General features: G+C 38.3%; 1 protein-coding gene across 5 annotated transcripts in view; it reads right to left on the bottom strand.

Moving 5' to 3' along the window:
- NUDT13 (nudix hydrolase 13) overlaps window positions 1-20,661 on the bottom strand; it is a 35,610-nt gene that overhangs the window by 4,460 nt on the left and 10,489 nt on the right. For 2 of the 5 annotated variants that reach the window (XM_032313182.1, XM_032313184.1), the window contains exons 1-6: window positions 13,110-13,207; window positions 6,618-6,709; window positions 3,554-3,693; window positions 1,979-2,113; window positions 1,099-1,205; window positions 37-162 (exon numbers count right to left, since the gene is read on the bottom strand). In XM_032313182.1, the coding sequence (XP_032169073.1) occupies window positions 37-162; window positions 1,099-1,205; window positions 1,979-2,113; window positions 3,554-3,693; window positions 6,618-6,700 (591 nt within the window). In that variant the 5' untranslated portion in view covers window positions 6,701-6,709; window positions 13,110-13,207. Of the gene's footprint in view, window positions 1-36; window positions 163-280; window positions 572-1,098; window positions 1,206-1,978; window positions 2,114-3,553; window positions 3,694-5,238; window positions 5,298-6,617; window positions 6,710-13,109; window positions 13,208-20,661 lie in introns of those variants that run through there. The other 3 variants (XM_032313183.1, XM_032313186.1, XM_032313187.1) reach the window with 3 other exon arrangements.

Genomic DNA, 20,661 nt, shown 5'->3' with positions numbered 1-20,661 from the left:
CTTCTTGGATTACGGCCCTTTTAAAGTAGTGCTTACTTGTGGATAATAGATGATCTTATTGGAAGGGCACACACGCTTGCTGCCAGCCATATTCTTCTTGGTGGGCTGCCCACTTCTGCTACAGAACTGATGAGCATCATGCCAACGGAGAAGAGCCTGAGCCTAGGAATACAAAGATAGGCTGATTTCATTTGGAGAGAATGTGAAGCTTATCTGTAATAGGGCTGGGCCTAGTATTTAGAGCAATTCAAAGGGAAATGCCAATCCCTTTCCAGCTCACCTACTTTAAATGGGTATCAACTGTTTGAACTTTTAAAAAAGGAAACTATCTGGACACACTCCTCTAGCATCTGAAATATGAATAAGAAAAAGTATGATTCATTTAAAATACATATAATATATAAACTATTATAAATGAATGTCCCATGTACTTAGGACCCAACTTAAAAATAAGATATTTTCAATATTTCCAGTGTAATGCCCCATCAGGTACTCCTCCCCAATAAAGGTGGGATTTTTTTGCAAATAAAAATGCTTAGAGATGGGGCGCCTGGGTGGCTCAGTGGGTTAAGCCTCTGCCTTCGGCTCAGGTCATAATCTCAGGGTCCTGGGATCAAGCCCCGCATCAGGCACTCTGCTCAGCAGGGAGCCTGCTTCCCTTCCTCTCTCTGCCTACCTCTCTGCCTACTTGTGATCTCTGTCAAATAAATAAAATCTTTAAAAAAAAAAAATGCTTAGAGATGTCTTTTTAAGTTAAATGAACAACCAAAAGCACTTTAACATATGAAGTCTAAAGTAATTTCTCATAGGAATAACATAATGATGTATGTTATGCTATGGGTCACTAAAAATATCATGAGGCTGATAGATCTGCATGTCCTTGGGAGAAAATGGTCCTGTGAAAAATAAGGGCAAAAGAAAGGAGAATAAGCAATCTCTCTACAGCACACTGTCCTCTGCCAAGGTTTATAGGAAGGACTGTGATCTACCTGCTCAAGAGGAAACCAGATGTCATTCTAGCCTTCGCATACATGCATGTATTTACCCAAAAACACTGCTTTACTAAATTCCCTATAGAACTAAGAAGTCAGAATCTACCATGGTCAGCAAGGAGGCATCCTTTGTGTTCAGCTGAAAGAGAGCCTTCGTCAGCTCAGTGAAAGAGCCCTTGAGCTCTGTCTCCATTTCTGGTTTCTGTAAGGCAGCTAGAAAATGAGAACAGAGGATGAAATGAAACAAACACTGAACTTTGCCTTGGGGCCCCCCTCAAATGTTTCCCAAACACCTAATAATACTCAACTAAGGAAAACAAAAAATATACAGGTTCTCAAGCCCCAGCCTGGGGATTCTGAACAGCAGGTGAGTGAGGCCCAGAAATCTTTATTTTTTAGTAAGCACTGGGTGATTTCTTATATTCAGGCAAATCTGAGAAATATCAGAGCATAGTATTTCTCAAGATCCTCTTCAGAGTAATAAGAATATTTGCACTAACCACACACTATCCCTGGAAAAGAGGTAAAATGGCACCTCTAAGCTCCTATCTGCACTGCATAACAGCATCATTACATTTACAACTAGACCCAGGAGAGAAGGAAAGCCTAGTTGGAACCATGAACCTTATACCAAACTGGTTCCCAAAGGCAGGTCTGAAGACCCTGAGCATGGTAACATGTTTATTCACCTGAGATAAGAATGATGTCATGAAAGAGTTAAGAAATATAAAATGTATAAAGGTACAGAGAATAAAATAATAAACATCTGTGTAGCTACTACCTAGCTTAGAAAATATTAAAATGTTCCTTATCTTATAAATGATGACAGTAGATGGGTAGTATTTTTTTATATCCTAAATTTAAAAAAAAAATCAAGGTTGATAATCTTTGGTATTCACAAAATTTTCTTTTCAGTTTTACTATTACATGAGATCCCAAAGTCTGAGCACCACTGGGAAGTACTCATTAGAAACAATGTTCTATACCATTTTGGGAAGAGGAGCTGGTCAGACCTAGATCCAGAGCAAACCATGCTTCATGCTGGTCAGAGCATCCAATCAGCACAGAGTCTTCTATTCTTTGTGTGTCCTGTCCAAACTTTGCCAGGAGCCTTTCCAACTCTTAAGAAGCAAAAGGAGAAGGGAAGAAAACAGGTTTTCACTAAATCACCATAGCCATATTAGCCTTCTAGGAAATCATCCACTTCAGCTTGAATAGGTATACCTGCTTCTAGCCACTGTCCTGCAGCTGATTAGCTATGTAATCTTGGCCTAATCACTTAGTCTCTCTAGACTTCCATCTTCCCATCAGCAACTTAAAGTGTTTAGACTAAAAGAATTCTTTTTTTTTTTTAAGATTTTTATTTATTTATTTGACAGAGATCACAAGTAGGCAGAGAGGCAGGCAGAGAGAGAGGAAGGGAAGCAGGCTCCCTGCTGAGCAGAGAGCCTGATGTGGGACTTGATCCCAGGACCCTGAGATCATGACCTGAGCCGAAGGCATCGGCTTAACCCACTGAGCCACCCAGGTGCCCTAGGCTAAAAGAATTCTTGCTGTGTACCACTGTAATCTATGATTGTATCATGAAAGGAGGATATCCCTAATTCAAAAGATACATGATAAGCTAATGTATTACGGTGCTGGAAAAAAAAAAAGTGTCATGCTTAAAATGCTAGAGACCAAATCAGTTACATATAATTTAGATTACGCTGCATGTGTGGCCTAGGGTAGACTATTCATCCAAGATACCAGTCTGTGTAAGACAAGTGCTGTATAGGGAGAAAATATGTCCTCTTGTGCATGAAGGACATGTTTATTTGTTCATAATACAACATATCATTGCTTTCTGTTGGCATCCTGATACACTTCTGCACTGCTAGAAACTACCTATCCAAGTATTCAACATCTGGCCCATGGAAGAAATTCACTGGCTTTGTATTTAGAAGTCAGTCAGTGTATAGTGACATCATATAATACTGAAAGTTAGTACCTTGAATGCTAAATCCCAGTGCCTTATCTTTATTTACATACCCTAAAAGAGTTCCCAAGTTCTCAAATTAATTTTAAGTCACTTTTATTTTTGATCCTTCTAAAAGAAATGAAGTTATGATGCAAATCTTAAATAGTAGAACAGTATGCACTTCCACGGAGGCTAAAAATCACTGGTTTAAGCAGGGCTGGGCAAATATTTTAGGTTTTGTGAGCCATGTGGCTCTCTGTCACAACCACAACCACTCTGTTCTGCCACTGTAGTTCGAAAACAGCCATAGACAATACGTAAATGAATGAGCAAGGCTGTGTTCCAATATTTACAAAACCAGCAGTGGGTTCCAATTTGGACAGCAGATTCACTGACCCCTAGTTGAAGCCAATAGTGGTTCATACCGTCACTAAATAATATATGGGCAACTCAGGTTTATACACTAAATAATTAATTGGTAGAAGTAACTTGAAAAATCTGGACTCTAAAATGGAAGAAGCCTTCTCAGGGGTTTGATATGGATGAAATTCTGCTTAATGGCCACAGGCTGGTCTACTCTATTGGTCCTCTTTGGGCTTACCTAGTAGGCTATGCCGGGGAGCCTGGTATTGGTGTCCAGATTTCTGAAGCAAAGGAGCCAGGCTATGAAAGAGGTAAAATGCTCCTGTCTGCTGGGCTTTTTTACATGCATCATCATCTTCCTTCAGCTCAAATAAATACCTGTATTTTGGAAATAAAGCATTATTAAACCACACTTAGTTACTTGCATAGCATTCATCTTTCAGAATTCGGTTCTTGCATCCCTCTCCTATCACAGTTATTTCCTTTTATTTATATCCTAAATTGCTCTTTCCCCTGAAAGACTATGATCTCCTTAAGGGCAGGGTCAGCCTTAGTTCTTTATCTCCAGTAATTAGATATCGAATGGCTCAGTTCAATAAATATTTATTGAATTGAATTTCAAGAGTAATAAATATTTACTGAATTGAACCTCAGGGTACTTTGCCAATATTACGCTGTGAGGCAAGAATTTATATGCAGTGAAGTGAAAGGAAAACAAGTACAGTGATAAAATATCAACCACAGAATAGCGAGGGATGAGTGCAGACTTTATTATTATAGATGGAAGAGCCAACACCATACTTTCAGTTAACTCTCTTTCAATCTAGGGATGATAAAGAGCAGGCGTTATCTTCAGTGCATTCCTGCTTCCAACACCTAGTCCCCCAGGTGGACACCATTAGCTCCTTATCTCTATCAAAGCGACCACTGGTGGGAAAATGAAGCCTATACTTGACCTACACTTATTTAATAAGTGTAATATCTTCAATGGCCAAAATACAAATGTAGAAAAGATAACATCCTATCATTAGCTTCTCTAGAAGAAATAGTACTGGTTCCAGATCTAAGCTTTTCAAGCACCTTCATTAAAGATTACCTAAGTTTATCCCTTCAAGAGCCTTGAAAATCAGGTCAGGCTCCACATGATTCGGGGGTACTATAATATTCTCCTTCTGAACCCTTAGGGATAACCATTTTTGCCAATTAAAAGCCCCAAACAGACTCAGATTTATGGCAGATTTTGTCACTGAAGTAGGTAATGCAGTTTATAGATATTTCCTGTAGGATCTGGGAGATTTTGTAACACTAACAGAATTAGCTCAACATAAAACTACAAAGGAAAATGATAAATGTGTCCCAGCGACATGTTTAGGAACCTATTTTTGACTGTATGATAAAAGGGGTTACAATGAGCTCTTTATAAACACAAGACCAAAGAAACCTGAGATTTTAATACTCAATGGTATTTTTAAACTTATTATAAGAGACTGTCACTTCCTGGGGCAAAGACTTAATGCATGTTGAAGGAGAGACTTGTGCCACTCAGAAGTTACCAAATATAAACTATAGAACAAACAAAGCTGCCTTCCTAAAAGAACAGTAAGAGTCATACAACCTGCGCTTTACCCTAATGACTCTAAAAAGCAAAACACCTACAAAAACACTCAGCTTAAGGTCTTAAATCTGGGGCCTCACTGGAACTGGAACTGAGATCCCAAAAGTTCCTTACATTTTCCTTCTTGATCAGGAACACTAATTTTAAAAATTCCTTTTCCCCCTTTAGTTATAATAGTACGGAAACAACACTAAGATTATTGGACAAAAGCTTATTTTCCTATTTATAAAAATCAAAAGTCATCCCATTAAAATCAGAAAATACAGTTAGCAATTTGTTCAAAAAAGGGAAATCATCAAGAATCTCACCATTCAGAGATGACTACTGTTTAAACCTGGGAATTCTTTAAACAATTTATTGTGTGTACCTGCACATAGATAGGTATATTCAGGATCATACCTACTTGTAGCCTTTTTTCTTTAACATTCTTTTCATGCCATGTTCTTTATTGACAGGATTTCATTCTCGTGATTTTTTTACTAATTTTAAAATCACTTTAATACAGTCAGTTTTAGACCATTCAATAATTATACAGTAATTCAGTTATTGTTCTCAGAGTCTCAGCCTGGAACAGCAAATAACCTACAATAATATAAGTACCACAATTTCCTTTTCTTACTTTTGTTCATGCATCGTTGTGTGCTTATGTACCTTTAAATTCTGGACTGGGCACTCACGTTTGGCAGAGCTTTTCCAGTAGGAGGCCCTGGTTATGAGCGCATTTCTTCAGAGGAGTTTCACCTTTGCTTCTACAAGGTGCCCAGCGGTCTTAGAAGTCTACAAGTACTACTTACATTCTTTTCTTAGGTTGGGGTTTGGGGGGCATAACACAGATGGTGCAAATTTAAACACCCAAAACCATGAGAATAGCTAGTGATTTCAAATTCACAGATTTCAAATTTCCCAGGCTGTGACAAAGAAGTCCTTTACCATCTTCCTGTACTGGAGTAGGGTTTTTGGTTTTGGTTTTTCTCCTAGTCTACCTTTAACTGGTAGTTTAGTTCTTTCTTAGAGGGTGAGGGGTGAAGTAATTAGAATTATCTACCTTATTTTCAGGAAACTTCATGAACTATTACTATTCAGTATAGTTTTTAATTCCATCATAGGGGTGTACCATCGTTTAATTAATTTCTCCCTTCTTGGTCATTCATCCATTCAGTAGTCCTTTAGTGCCTACTATGCACCTGGTATTGTTTTATACATGGGTACCAGAGAGGTACCCATATGCAGAGGGGTACCAGAGTGGGAAAGACAAAGTTCTTATCTTTATTTATTTATTTATTTATTTATTTGAGAGAGAGACAGTGAGAGAGAACATGAGCGAGGAGAAGGTCAGAGGGAGAAGCAGACTCCCCATGGAGCTGGGAGCCCGATGTGGGACTCGATCCCGGGACTCCAGGATCATGACCTGAGCCGAAGGCAGTCGTCCAACCAACTGAGCCACCCAGGCGCCCCCAAAGTTCTTATCTTAATAGAACTTAATATTTAAATATGTCAGATATTTTAGTTATTACTGGAAATTTAGTTTAGAATGTTTCCAATTATAAATAATTTGTAATGACTGTCCTTATATGTAAATCTTAATCATGTATCCTTCATCCTCAATATAGGATTTTGAGATATTTATATTTTATAATTTAATGGGCCAAAAAGAGAATAATCAGAGCTCAGGTTGGTCACAACTCACCGGGTCTTAGCGACGTAAGTTGACAGCAGCCTAAAGTACCAAAAAGATTTTCTCCTGCAAGCAATTCCACCATACAGGGACATTGTCAGGTCCTTAGAGAAAAGAGAAGTTAAAAGAAAAAAAAGTCATAGTGTGCAATTAAAGTAATGAATCACCAAGATGGTTATACTTTCAGCCAGATTAGGATTACTTTTTAATATTGAGGAAAGAAACTGAATAGGAGTTAGGTGATCTGGCTTCTAAACTGCATTTGTTCCACTAACTAGCTGTGGGATTTCTAATCTATAAAATTGCAACCTGGGGGCACCTGGGTGGCTCAGTGGGATAAAGCCTCTGCCTTCGGCTCAGATCATGATCTCAGGGTCCTGGGATGGAGCCCCGCATCAGGCTCTCTGCTCGGCAGGGAGCCTGCTTTCTCCTCTCTCTCTGCCTACTTGTGATCTGTCTCTGCCAAAGAAATAAATAAAATCTTTAAAAAAAAATTGCAACCTGTTCCGCCTACCTTATAGGTTGAGACTCTGCCATCTACAAAAAATACATTCTTCCTCCTAAGAATTATTGCTAAAAGGTAGCTGCTAAGCCACAATGTACATTTCTCTCTTTATATCTAAGCAGTGCCAAAAGTAGGTCTTAACAATGCAATGTGAGTGTAAGTGATGTATATCTCTTCTAGGATGAAGCAGTTAAGAAGTGGGTATGCCTAGAGGCTCCCAGGTGGTGCAGTCAGTTGAGCATCAAACTCTTTGTTTCATCTCAGGTCCTGATCTCAGGGTGGTGAGATCAAGCCCCATACCAGGCTCTGTCTTCAACTGGAGTCTTCTTGAAATTCTCTCCCTCTCTCTCTGCCCTTCCCCCCACCTTGGTGTGTGTGCACACTCTCTAAAGTAAATAAATCTTTAAGTAAAAATTAAAAAATAATAATAATAAAAGAAGTGGGTAAGCCATCATCCCCTTTCCTCCTCCTGCTTGTAAGACTCTGGAATGGCAGAACCATTAGATGGAGAAACCTGGATCCTTGAATCACAACATGGAGAAAAGCCACCTTCCAACTAAAGTACTCACACACACACACACTTTGGACGATTTATCAGTGAGAAATAAACTTCAGTCATATTAAACAAGTGAACTTTTGAAGTTTGTTATAGCAGCTAGCATTACTCTATCTAAGACCAGGTAAGACTGGGAATGTCTCCAAGTAACTGAAGTAAGTTTCTCAGAATATATTAAAGCCAAAGTCCCTCTGAGAATGAAGTAAGAGGAATCCTATAGGCAAGAAAAATATAAAAATCATGGCCATTAAGAAAATATTTCAGAAGGCAGCTATGCAAATCTACATGAATCTAAGATATTTTCTATTTTGTGTGTCTCATTGTGAGAGAAAAAAAATTCTTTATCTTATGAATCCATTCTGTAGAAGGTGATTCCTGTTATTTTTTTTAAAAGATTGTATTTATTTATTTGTCATAGATCACAAGTAGGCATAAAGAGGGGGATGCAGGCTCCCTGCTGAGCAGAGAGCCTGATGCGGGGCTCAATCCCAGGACCCCGAGATCATGGCCCGAGCCAAAGGCAGAGGCTTAATCCACTGAGCCATCCAGGCACCCCAAGATGATTCCTTTTAAATTGTTTATCAGTAACTATTTTATTCCCCCATTGGCAATAAATTCAAGAAGTTCCACTGAAATGAAAAAATCAGTACAAATAACCAGCCACCCTTTTAACTGTACCCAAGGGAGGAAGCTTTGACACTAAACAAATTACTGAGGAACATCTAAAGTTTAGGCTTACTTCTTGGTTGCATAATTATGAATCACTGATGACTAATCCTTGGACAGTTTTGGCTACAATCAGTGTCCTAGCCAAGGGTAAAATATATTTAGCAAACAACATTCAACAAAAAGTATTTATTGAAAACTGACTTTATGCAAGATCCTTTAAGGAACACAGAAATGTACTGGATGGAAAACCTGCTATCAAGGCTCTCTAGTAGGAGAGAGAAGACAAACAGCTTTCCCAGAAGGCAACATGTGATATGTGGGTTAAAAACCATTCTAGAAGAGTATTAAAAAGCATAATTCCTAGTTTAATAACCTAAAGACTTGTGTGATATACTGGAAGAAATACATTTACATTTCTTGTACATAGATATGTCCTACATATATGTCTCCTGTACAAACTCTGAGAATGTAAACTGATACAGTATTTGGCGGGGGGGGGGGGACTGGGAATATGTATCAACATGGTAAATAAACATCCTTTCACCTAGCAATTCCACTTCTATGAAATTATCTTGTGAAGAAAAGGATAGGTATAGGAACATTAACAAGAAGTATGATGAAGGGGAATAATATACAGCTCTTAAAAATAAATAGAAGAGGGGTGCCTGGGTGGCTCAGTCAGTTAAGCATCTGAGTCTTGGTTTTGGCTCAGGTCATGGTCTCAGAGTCCTGGGATCAAGCCACACATCAGCAAGGAGTCTGCTTGGGATTTTCTCTTTCCTTCTCCCTCTCCCTCTTTCTCTCTCTCTCTCTCTCAAATAAGTAAAATCTTTAAAATAAATAAATACAAGATAACAGTGGAAACATTCATATACAGTAACAGGGAAAGATATTCCACAATATATGTTTAAGTAAGAAAAGCAAGTAATATTTGGTTTACTACCATATAATTAATTTATAAAGGAAAGGACATAGGGGTGCCTGGGTGGCTTTGTTGGTTAAGCAACCAACTCTTGATTTTGGCTCAGGTCATGATCTGAGGGTTGTGGGATTGAGCCCTGTGTTGGTCTCTGTACTAGGCATGTAGTCTGCTTAAGATTCTCTCTCTCCCTCTCCCTCTGTCCCTGCCTGCCCCTTCTCTCCTTCTCTAAAAAAAAAAAAAGAAAAAGAAAAAGAAAAGAAAAGAAAAACAAAAGGACACATACATATCAGTAAACATAAATATATATTTATTTCTATTTTTAAAGTGACTAGAAGTACACATACTAAATCGTTAACAGAGTTACCTCATCACAGTCCCAGGGAGCCAAAAGTAATTCTTCTTGTTAGTTCCTTGAATCCTGAGAGCCAAGAGCTATTTGGTGGCACTATTAACTACCAACTATGTGGCCCACTGTCCTTGGCTGCCTGATGTTTTGTCTAGTTTGTTACTAAATTAACCTTAGCCAGTTGTGGATTATCATGGCCTGCTGACTCATGGGATGGTGGTCACAGCTTGTAAAAAACAAAGTGAAGTTCTTAATGTAACTTTGAAAAAACATTAACAATCAAGAGGAAAACCACTTATTTCAACTGAGAATTGTACCTTCATTGGTACAGTCATAAGCCTAATAGATAAAAATTAAGTCTAAAGCGCCTGGGTGGCTCAGTGGGTTAAAGCCTCTGTCTTCGGTTTAGGTCATGATCCCAGGGTCCTAGGATTGAGCCCTGCATCAGGCTCTCTGTTCAGCAGGGAGCCTGCTTCTCTTCAAATCTCTCAGCTTGCCTCTCTGCCTACTTGTGATCTCTGTCTGTCAAATAAATAAATAAAATCTTAAAAAAAAAAATCAAGTCGAATTCCTTTTCTAAATGGTCCCTTGTATATCTTTATACACATCTTATATAAAAACTATAGAGCTTATTGAAAAGTAAAAGAGGAGAAAGTGATTTCCTTAAAAATCAGCTTTAACTGTAAGTTTCTCTTTGAAATATATAATTTGAATTATAAAATTAACATAATTACATTACAGGACATCTAGAAGACAGAATTGTGAGACTGTCCATAATATGACCACATAAATATAACATATATTTTCTAATCTTTTTTATATGTATGATTTTTTTTTTTAAGATTTTATCCATTTATTTGACAGAGATCACAAGTAGGCAGAGAGGCTGGCAGAGAGAGAGAGGGAAGGAAGCAGGCTCCCCGCTGAGCAGAGAGCCTGATGTGGGGCTCTATCCCAGGACCCTGGGATCATGACCTGAGCGGAAGGCAGCTTTAACCCACTGAGCCACCCAGGTGCCCCCTTACATGTACAACTTCTACATATTTGTAATTAGAGGACACATTTTTGTCAACGTGCTTTCACGAAACACATCACAAGCAGTTTTCTGTTTTTGTATAAGCTATAAAATATTTTTAGCTGCAAAATAATACATTCAGGTAGACTCATCCTTATTTGGCTAAACATTCCCCTGATTTTAGACATTTAGGTTGCTCTGATTCTAAATTACCGGAAATAAGAGACCACTAAATACCTATGTGCTGATATTTTCAGGCTACTTCTTTTAAGTTTCCCAAAGTAGAATTACTGGGACAAAATTTAGTTTAAAATCATATGGCTCTTTCTACACATTGCTGCATTTACAAGATTCAGTAGTGTTTGGCTTTAAAAAAAAAACAAAAACCTTTCATTTTATATTTTTGTAATAACTACCAAGATTAAAAGTGTTTTGAGATTTAATAGTTCTGGTTTCCCTTTTGCAAACTGTTTGATGCCCTGTGCTCATTTATTTACTGTGGTTTTGACCATTCTAGGTTTTTAGAATATTATAGTACATTTCAGCATTTTCCATAACATGATCACAGAAACACAGTACAGGAACCAACTGGTATATGTGTTGCATTTCTTTGTGTACCTCAGTCCAAAAAAAAAAAAAAGAAAAGAAAAGAAAAAAGAGGTCTTTTAACAATGAGGATATGTGAACCGACTTGCAGAATGAAAATATAATTTCTTAAAACTCCACGCTATTTAGAAATTTAATGCAGGGAAAATGTGTTACTTTTTTCTAAATGGTTTGTGATTTTTTACTCTTCTGGAGGTCTTCAGTGTGATGTTTTATTTAAAGTGTGTATTGGCTCAAGAGCTCACTTTCAGTAAACTTGCTGGAAAACAACTGGTAAACCTGCCATGATCCTCCACATTACAAACAGAACTGTTTTTGTTTGAATTGGCAACTATTATGGTATTTTATTCCTGATGGCATGCTGGGGATAAAAGTTCACTATTCATGAAATAAGTTTTGGAAGAAAATACTAGCACTGTTATTTTACATTAGATGACAAGCTCAGGCTTGCCTTCTGTTTTACAGTCTCTGCCTATGTCCAAACTGAGGAAGGAACAGGGAAGTAAGCACTGAAGAGACTCTGGACTTTTATTCTCCCACTGACTGAATTTGTGATCTGGAGCTGTCACCTAACTCCTTGGAGCTTCCTTTCTGTCTCACTTCTCATAGGGGACGGAAGGAGAGAAAATGGATCTGAAGAAAATGGATCTGAAGTGTATTACAACCATGTCAGGTTTCTACCTAATTCTCAAATCTGTTGGATTGTAAAATCCTTAAGGGGTGGTATCTTCCCCTTTCTATAGCACCCGGCACTGTTTCTATCACAATGTAAAACATAATATTATGTTTTACATAATATAGATAGATGGGTGAATGAATGAATGAACAAATTTATCCCATTTTACAAGTGAGGAAGATAAAGCTTTAACTAACCTGAAATCACAGTTTAGACAGTAGCAGTTTCAAGCCCAGGGCTATCGGGCTCCAAAACTCATGTTTTGATGAGAAATACATTGGAAAGCATTTTTCAACATTCATTTATGATTTATGTCTTTAAAAGTACAAGGACGGGGCACCTGGGTGGCTCAGTGGGTTAAAGCCTCTGCCTTTGGCTCAGGTCATGAACCCAGTGTCCTGAGATGGAGCCCCACATCGGGCTCTTTGCTCGCCAGGGAAACTGCTTCCGCCTCTCTCTGCCTACCTCTCTGCCTACCTGTGATCTCTGTCAAATAAATAAATAAAAATCTTAAAAAAAAAAAAAAGTACAAGGACTGATAAAGATGAAAGATAATATTGTTTTTACCAAAAATTATTTGATGAAGAGGCAAGGCTGTTAAGATTAACAGTATCTCTCAAGCCCCTGTAATACATAATTCCTACATTTTTTATCCTGTTCATTTTAAGAAGAAAGATTACTTTGTAAAGTACTACAGCATGAAGAAAGGGTCCATCTCGAATCTCTGTGGTTATTCTACCAAGAAGTTTTTTGAGAGAGCCCTTTTCAGTCTGTCTATTTATTCATTACTGTGGACCTCAGAGGAATGAGGATATATGCAAAACTGAGGAGCCAAAGGACACAGATTTCAAGGTCTCCTTAAGTAGCTTTATGGTTTGCTTTCTAAAAATGTTTCCTCCCTTAATTAAAAAATAATGCAGGAACAAGGCAAAAAGGTAAGCAAGTTCCGTTTTTAAATGACTCTCCAAGAAAGTACCAGAAAAATACTAGCTTTAGTTAGAATATTAGCTTTATCTTTAGTTAAAAGGGTGGTTCTATAAGTTACGATGCAAAACTGGCCATTCCCTGGTTCCTGCAATAAGGAAAAGACTAAGCTAAAAATCACAAAATGCTGTGACCAAGAGCTTTTTTTCAAGTTTTGATTATGCCTTCCCATAAAATCCCTCTTTTGCTTAGAAACTCAACAGTTTTCTGTTCCGCTGTACTCACTCTGAATTTGGGGGAGGGTGCCTTCCTAGGCCTCAGGAATCAGCAGAAACCAGGGAACTAGCAAGGCTCCTGGGAAGTAGGGCTTTCCCGCCTAGGGCCCTCTGCCACACTTCCCAGAATACCCTATTGATGCACTCTGGGAAATGTAGTTCTGTTTTCATGCTAGCTGTTAAGTCTTCCAAGGTTAACCGTGGTTGTAAGCGTTCTTTTGCCACACTTCCCAGAATTCACCTAGAGAGGCCCCCTGGGAATTGTAGTTTAATCCAGAGGCATGTTAAAATCCACTACAACAGCAAAGTTAACAGTGAATGTCAAAAGCAAGATCTAAGATCTTCTAAATCCATTACCAGAAAAACTACCAACCTTGTCTTTGGAGAAGCAGTAGATTCACTTTTCAATAACAAAAAGATAGTCATTAAACCCATCCTAGTACACAAAAGACATATTTTGTGGGGAAGGAAAGGAGTGTTGGGGTAGGAACTAAGCTAACTTTCAAACTTTCTGTCTCTGCCCACTTTAGAACTAGTTCTAACATTTCATGAAATCTGCCAATTGTAAAGGACATGACTATGTCTAAAGGCGTGTGAGCTTATGTCAGAATGCATCCCTTGATCAACCAGGGCAGTATTCCATAGCACTGAAAGCAGTCTAGCAAAACTACTTTGGTTCTGCTCTTTTCTTGCTTAAAAGTTGCTTGCTTGTAGGAAAAGACAGTTTTGAAGGACCTTCATTCAACATGTCTTTAATAAATACCAACCTGGGACTGTTAATAGGCACCAGATACAGCAGGGGTGAAAAATGGAAAATTTCTGTTTTCATGCAACTTACATTCTAAAGGAAAAAACAAGTTAAATATACAATGTGTTTGGTTATAACTGCTGAGGAGAAAAATAAAGCAAGATAAGAGGAGGGAGGATTTTGCTATTTTATATACGGTGGCCAGCCTTATTGTAAAGGTGATATTTGAGCAAAGACAGTGAAAGAGTTGAGGAAGGAAACCAAATGGAAATCTATGTGAAGAGATTTGTAGACAGGAGAAAATCAGCAGATGCAAAGGTCCTGGGGAGGAAGAGTAACTGGCAGGTCTGAGGAAAGCCTAGGACAAAGCATGATAATCAGAGATGAGGTCAAAGTGTAGCCAAGTATCAGATCACATAGGGCTTCACAAGTCTTACAATTCTTATCGAGCCATTGTAATCCTTTGGTTTGTACTCTGGGAGGGATGGGATGTGACAGAAGAATTTGAGCAGGAGAATGAGATGATTTGACTTACATTGTAAAGGAATTTCTATGTGTGTGGAGGGTAGATTACAGGGGATACTGATTATTAAAACCTGTATGTTATTATTAACATGTAACTTGGTTACATGGGAAGGAAGAATAGTAATTCTGGTTGACCGGCCATTTCTTTTGGGTCTTTCCATTAACACATGAACCCAAGCATTTTATCAGATTGATTCATTGTTCTTAAGGAAGGCGTAGAAAACTCGAGGAATACAAGATTATAAAGTCAATAAATTCCAAAGAGATGGGGAAACGTGCTTGGAGGAAGTTAGGGCTCTAATAATTTTTTTAAAAAATCAAAATGACTCTATTTTTAAGCTACTAAGTATAAAGTGCTATATAATAAAAATAATGGTATGGTCTGAATCCTCATGTTCCCTCAAAATTTATATGTTGAAATAATAATCCCAATGTGATAGTATTAGGAGGTGAGGACTTTGAGAGGTAATAGGTCATTAGGATGGAGCTCTCATGAATGAGATTAATGCCCTTATAAAAGAGACCTAATGGGGCACCTGGGTGGCTCAGTGGGTTAAGCCTCTACCTTATGCTCAGGTCATGATCTCAGGGTCCTGGGATGGAGCCCTGCATCAGGCTCTCTGCTCAGCAGGGAGCCTGTTCCCCACCCCCCTCTGACTGCCTCTTTGCCTACTTATGATCTCTGTCTGTCAAATAAATAAAATCTTAAAAAAAATAAAAAGAGTCCCAAGAGGATTTCCTTGCTCCTTTTACCATGTGAAGATTTGGAGAGAAGTCAGCAGTCTGCAGCCTAAAGGAGGGTCTTCACCAGAACCCAACCATGCTAGCACCCTGCTCTTGGACTTTAGGACTCCAGGACTGTAATAAATAAATTTTTGTTGTTTATAGGATACCCAGTCTGTCGAATTTTGTTATAGCAGACCAAATGGACTAAGACAAATAGAGAAGATTTTAACTAGGCATTTACTGTGGTCCAGGTACCATGCAAAGTGTTTCATGAATTGTCATTAATCCTCACATCCTATAAGATAAGTAGTATTATTTGCACTTTGAAAAAACAGAGGGTTAGAAACGTTAGAAAAGGAGAATGAAGAGTGAGTGCTAGTGGGAACAGAGGTTTGGGGGTTTTTTTGAGGGATGAAAATATAAAATTGATTGTGGTGATGGCTGTACAGTTCTGTGAGCCCAATATCGTTCAATGAATTGCATACTTTAATTGGGTAAGGTAAGTTATATGTTATTTGAATTGTAGCTCAATCAAGCTGCTAAAAATATTCAGTCAAATCATTAATTGTGTTAAACCATCACAGTGCATGATTAGTAAATACAGCAAATATGGTATAAATAACTATAATTCTTCTAGTGTTTTTAGGTCATAATAAGGTAAAAATGATCGTTCCTCAGACATGTTTAAGTTTAAATCAATGGCAATTTTTAAATAAAATATAATAAACTAATACTTTTTTAAGGGCAAAAATTGACCTTCAAGTGGTTGAATCCCAGTCTAGCTTTTAGTGGTGAAAGTAACAATGTATTTATGTATTACTTATTTTTAAAAAAAACATTTTTTGGGGGCGCCTGGGTGGCTCAGTGGGCTAAAGCCTCTGACTTCGACTTGGGTCATGGTCCTGGGGTCCTGGGATGGAGCCCCGCGTTGGGCTCTCTGCTCGGTGGGAAGCCTGCTTCCCTTCCTCTCTCTCTGCCTGCCTCTCTGCCTATTTGTGATCTCTGTCTGTCAAATAAATAAATAAAATCTTTAAAAAAAAAATAGAAAAAAATAAAAAAACTTTTTTTTTCTTAAAGATATTATTTATTTATTTGTCAGAAAGAGAGAGAGCACAAGCAGCAGGCAGACAGAGAAGCAGGCTGTCCCCTGAGCAGGGAGCCTGATGTGACTGTGCCAGAGCTAAAGGCAGTGGCCCAACCAACTGAGCCACCCAAAATACTTATCTATTTATTTTAGTGAGAGAGCACGCACACTCACACATGAGCAAGGGGAAGGGCAGAGGCAAGATGATGAGAGAAAATCTCAACCCGACTCAGGGCTGATTGTGGAGCCCCACGCAGGGCTCGATCCTCTGACCCCAAGTTCATGACTTAAGCCAAAACCAAGAGTTGGGTGCTTAATCAGCTGGTCACCCAGGCACCCTGAAAGTAACAATGTATTTAAAGATATGTGTTTATTAATTCATTGAACAGTCTTTATTGAAAACCTGTCACATGCCAGGCATCATGCTAGAATTGAGGTTATAATTGTGAATAACATACTGTCTCTGCCATCAAAAATTAATTATACATGCATATGTGTGTATTATGTGTGTTTGACAGAGAGAGTGAGTTAGCATGCAAGCATGTGAGAAAACAGCTCATTTACTCAGTCTTCAGCCACTTATGGGGATGGACATAGAATGTAGGGTATACCTGAGCAAACTGGCAGGTTTATGGTTGGATATGTCTCATTACATGTGAGACAAGAAAAAGATCTTAGCAAATAGGTGGGAAGGTGTTTATGTGAGAGTCCCTCAAATAATCAACCACTTGCAAAGACCCCCTATCTGCATAGCTAGTGGTGCCATAAACACTGGGAGATCCTTAGCTTCTCTTCAGGAACAAGGTACAATAGGTTTCTTTCTCCTCTACCCAAATACGGGATAAGGCTTAATTTGAATACATGATTTTGTTAGCATAATGCAGTCACTCAGTTGAGTAGGTTTCTGTTTCCTGTCAATTGAACTCTTGCTGTCTTTGCTTTTGCACCCCAACCCTCTTTTTTAAATGACTGTGAACCATTTCACTGTAGTTACTAGCAGTTCCAATAGAATATTGACAGAAGTTAATTTAAAAACTACCAGTTTCATTATCAGTTAAAAGGTCTAGCAAAAGGCTTTCAATAATAAGTTATGACTATAGTTAAATAACTAGTGTCTTGTGTAATTTCACCTTTACCCCAATATCTAAAGAGGTTCTGAGTATTAGAAAAAGTGTATATTGTGTGTCATTATATCTCCAAAGCAAATATAATTTTTTCTGTAACTTCATCTGGTAATTATTTTAGTTCTTTAAACCTCAGTTGGAAATAACCCTAAATCTCTAGTACTTTGTAACACAAGTATTATCCAGATACATGATCCTTATGTTTTCAATGTTGGATGGAAAGAATTTAGAGATTTCCCCCTGATTTACATGATTCATACTCTCTTTTTTTTTTTTTAATTTATTTATCAGAGAGAGGGGGAGAGAGCGAGCACAGGCAGACAGAATGGCAGGCAGAGGCAGAGGGAGAAGCAGGCTCCCTGCTGAGCAAGGAGCCCGATGTGGGACTCGATCCCAGGATGCTGGGATCATGACCTGAGCCGAAGGCAGCTGCTTAACCAACTGAGCCACCCAGGCGTCCCGATTCATACTCTCTTTATTCCCACATTACAATGGAAGCTTGGGAGGTAGCTGTTATCAATTATCTATTATAACAATAATACTTATAACAAACAATCACAAAGGCACAGAAGCTTACAGCAAGTGTTTATTACCCACACAACTGGAGGGCTTGCCTAGGTGATTCTGCTGATCTCTGTAAGCTCATTTATATGCCTAGAGGTGGGACACTGTTGGATAATTGAAAATGGTCTTGGCTAGAACAGTGGGGGTGCCTTGGCTGTGCTCCATGTGTCTCTCATTTGCTAGCAAGCTAGCATGGGCACATTCTTTGGATGATGATGGCAGATGGTAAAAGCACACGTGGAAATATGCAAATCCCCACAAGAGATCACTCTTACTTCTGTTACCAACTACAAGTTTTAAGGTTTCCCAAGACTATTCTCAAGGTTTTTTTTCCCCCCTAAATATTTTGTTTATGTATTTGACAGAGAGAGAGAACACAAGCAGGTAGAGCGGCAGGCAGAGAGAAAGAGAGAAGCAGGCTCCCTGCTGAGCAAGGAGCTCTATGCAGGACTTGATCCCAGGACCTGGGATCATGACCTCAGCTGAAGGCAGATGCTTAACTGACTGAGCTACCAGGCATCCCCCTTCTCAGTTTTGTGCACTCACAGAACTTACTGAAAGCTATTACACTCATGATTATGATTTATTAGAGGGAAAGAATGCAGATTAAAATCAGCCAAGGGGAGAAGCACATAAAGTAGAATCTGGGGAAGTACCAAAAGTGGAGCTCCCATTGTTCTCTCCCCAAACACTTAGGATGCATTACTTTTCCAGCATTAATGAGCGACAGTATATATAGGATGCTGCGGACCAGGGAAACTCACTGGAACATTGCAGTCCAGAGTTTCTACTGGGGCTCCATCATCCGAAGCTCCTACTGTAAGTCACATTGTTGGGCTTTCTGGTGTGGACAGTTCCTATTCCAAGGCTATTGGGTATGGCCAATCCCCACCTAAGTCACATTGTTAGATTCTCAGTGGGCTCCAAGACCACCAGGCAAACAAAGACACTCCTATCAGGCATGAGATTACCTCCTAGAAACCAAGGGCCAAAACCAGGCCTAATTTTGGGAAAGGTAAACTTTTTTTTTTAAAACATAAGCCTGAATACAGGAAGTAGGGAAGAAGTATGACTGTTAGCTCAATGAATCTAATACAGTAGCTCTATTAAAAGTATTCCTTGGGGCGCCTGGGTGGCTCAGTGGGTTAAAGCCTCTGCCTTTGGCTCAGGTCATGATCCCATTGTCCTAGGATCGAGCCCCACATCGGGTTCTCTGCTCAGTGGGGAACCTGCTTCCCTTCCTCTCTCTCTTGCCTACCTGTGATCTCTATCTGTCAAATAAATAAATAAATAAACAAAATCTTTTTTAAAAAAAGTATTCCTTAAATTGGTATAGAATATTAAACAGTGTTCTTTAACTTTAGGATTGACTTGAGAACTAACATTAATCCCATAGAATAATTATAAAATTAGCATCATTCTCTTTACCGCTTGTACCTATTAAGATTGGAACTAATCACTCCATTTCATAATTTTTGTGGAAGTCATTGAAACAGATCTAAAACTCACCAACTTTGGCTCTATGATTAAAAAAAACAACAAAACAAAACCTCACACATTCTATACTATACAGCATCTGATGATGATCACTCTCCTATTAATATTGTACTTCATGCTTCTCCAAAAATTCTCAAAACAACTATCTCAGTCGATTCTCATCTTGTTTTTGTGTCTTTGATGGGGCAAATATTATTAGAGTCATTTGGTGGATAAAGCATGAAAGTTAAAGCAATTCACTTAGGGCACCCTTCTATACTGTTAATGATGGACTAGAACCTGGGCTCACTGATTCTTCCAAAGCTCCTTCTAGATCAAAGTTTTTCCACCTACCAAATATTATGATTCTGTGACTAAATGAATTCCAGGGCCTAAACTCTGAATCTTGCTTCACCAAATAAAGTTGAGGTTTCTGGCATTCTCGCCTGGTTTGTTTGAACTCTTGACAAGTTCCTTTGGGTGGAAGAATGCATGGACGAGCCAAGCTGTACAAATCTTTCAGACAGCTAAGTCAGATAGATGCTGTTTGTTTATAAACAAAAGCATTCTTCTGAAATGTAACTTAATTGTTTTCAACAAAAAAATATACTTTTTATATTTGTAAATATATCTTATGCTTGACAGAATAGTTTTTGGACATTCCCCTGCAAGCTGTAGCACTTGAAAATATGTAATACTTAGGACTCAAGTTATTTATATTAAAAGAGTGATACATTGCTCAGGAAAGATACCAGAAAATGAGAAAGGAGTAGCTGGAGTTTGATACAGCTGTCATGCTACTCAAAAATCGTTTGCAACCAAAATTAATAAATAAATGTGCCTTATTCACCAGTGTATTTCCAATGCTGGATATAAATGCCTAGAAAATTTTAAGTGCTCAATAAATAGTTGTTGAATGAATGAATGAATAAGTGAATCATTAAAAGACTTCCTTATTACAATAAATTGATCCAAATAGAGTAAAGGCAAAAGTTGCTTGGTAAAAGGTAGTAGTCTCCTGACATGATTGTTTTCCTTTTGAAAACAAGTACACCTCCTTTGGGAATCAGAAATTTGGTTCAAAACAAGAAAACAGCTGACAGCTGAATTGGAGCTGTCTCTAAAATGACTCTTAATACTAGTACTAGGGTACCTTGTCAGTTAAGATGTGTTTGGTTACTTGCAAATGAGATTTGAAAAAATTCAAATTTACTTTGCTTAAGCAATAAGTGAATTTCTTAATTTGCTTAGTTAAAACATTCACCTATAATTTAGGCTTCAGATACTATTTGATTAAAGTTTTACTCAGTCTCTT

The sequence above is a fragment of the Mustela erminea genome, chromosome 14, assembly GCF_009829155.1.
Source record: "Mustela erminea isolate mMusErm1 chromosome 14, mMusErm1.Pri, whole genome shotgun sequence".
Taxonomy (NCBI): Eukaryota; Metazoa; Chordata; class Mammalia; order Carnivora; family Mustelidae; genus Mustela; species Mustela erminea.
This window is presented reverse-complemented; position numbering and strand designations above follow the sequence as displayed.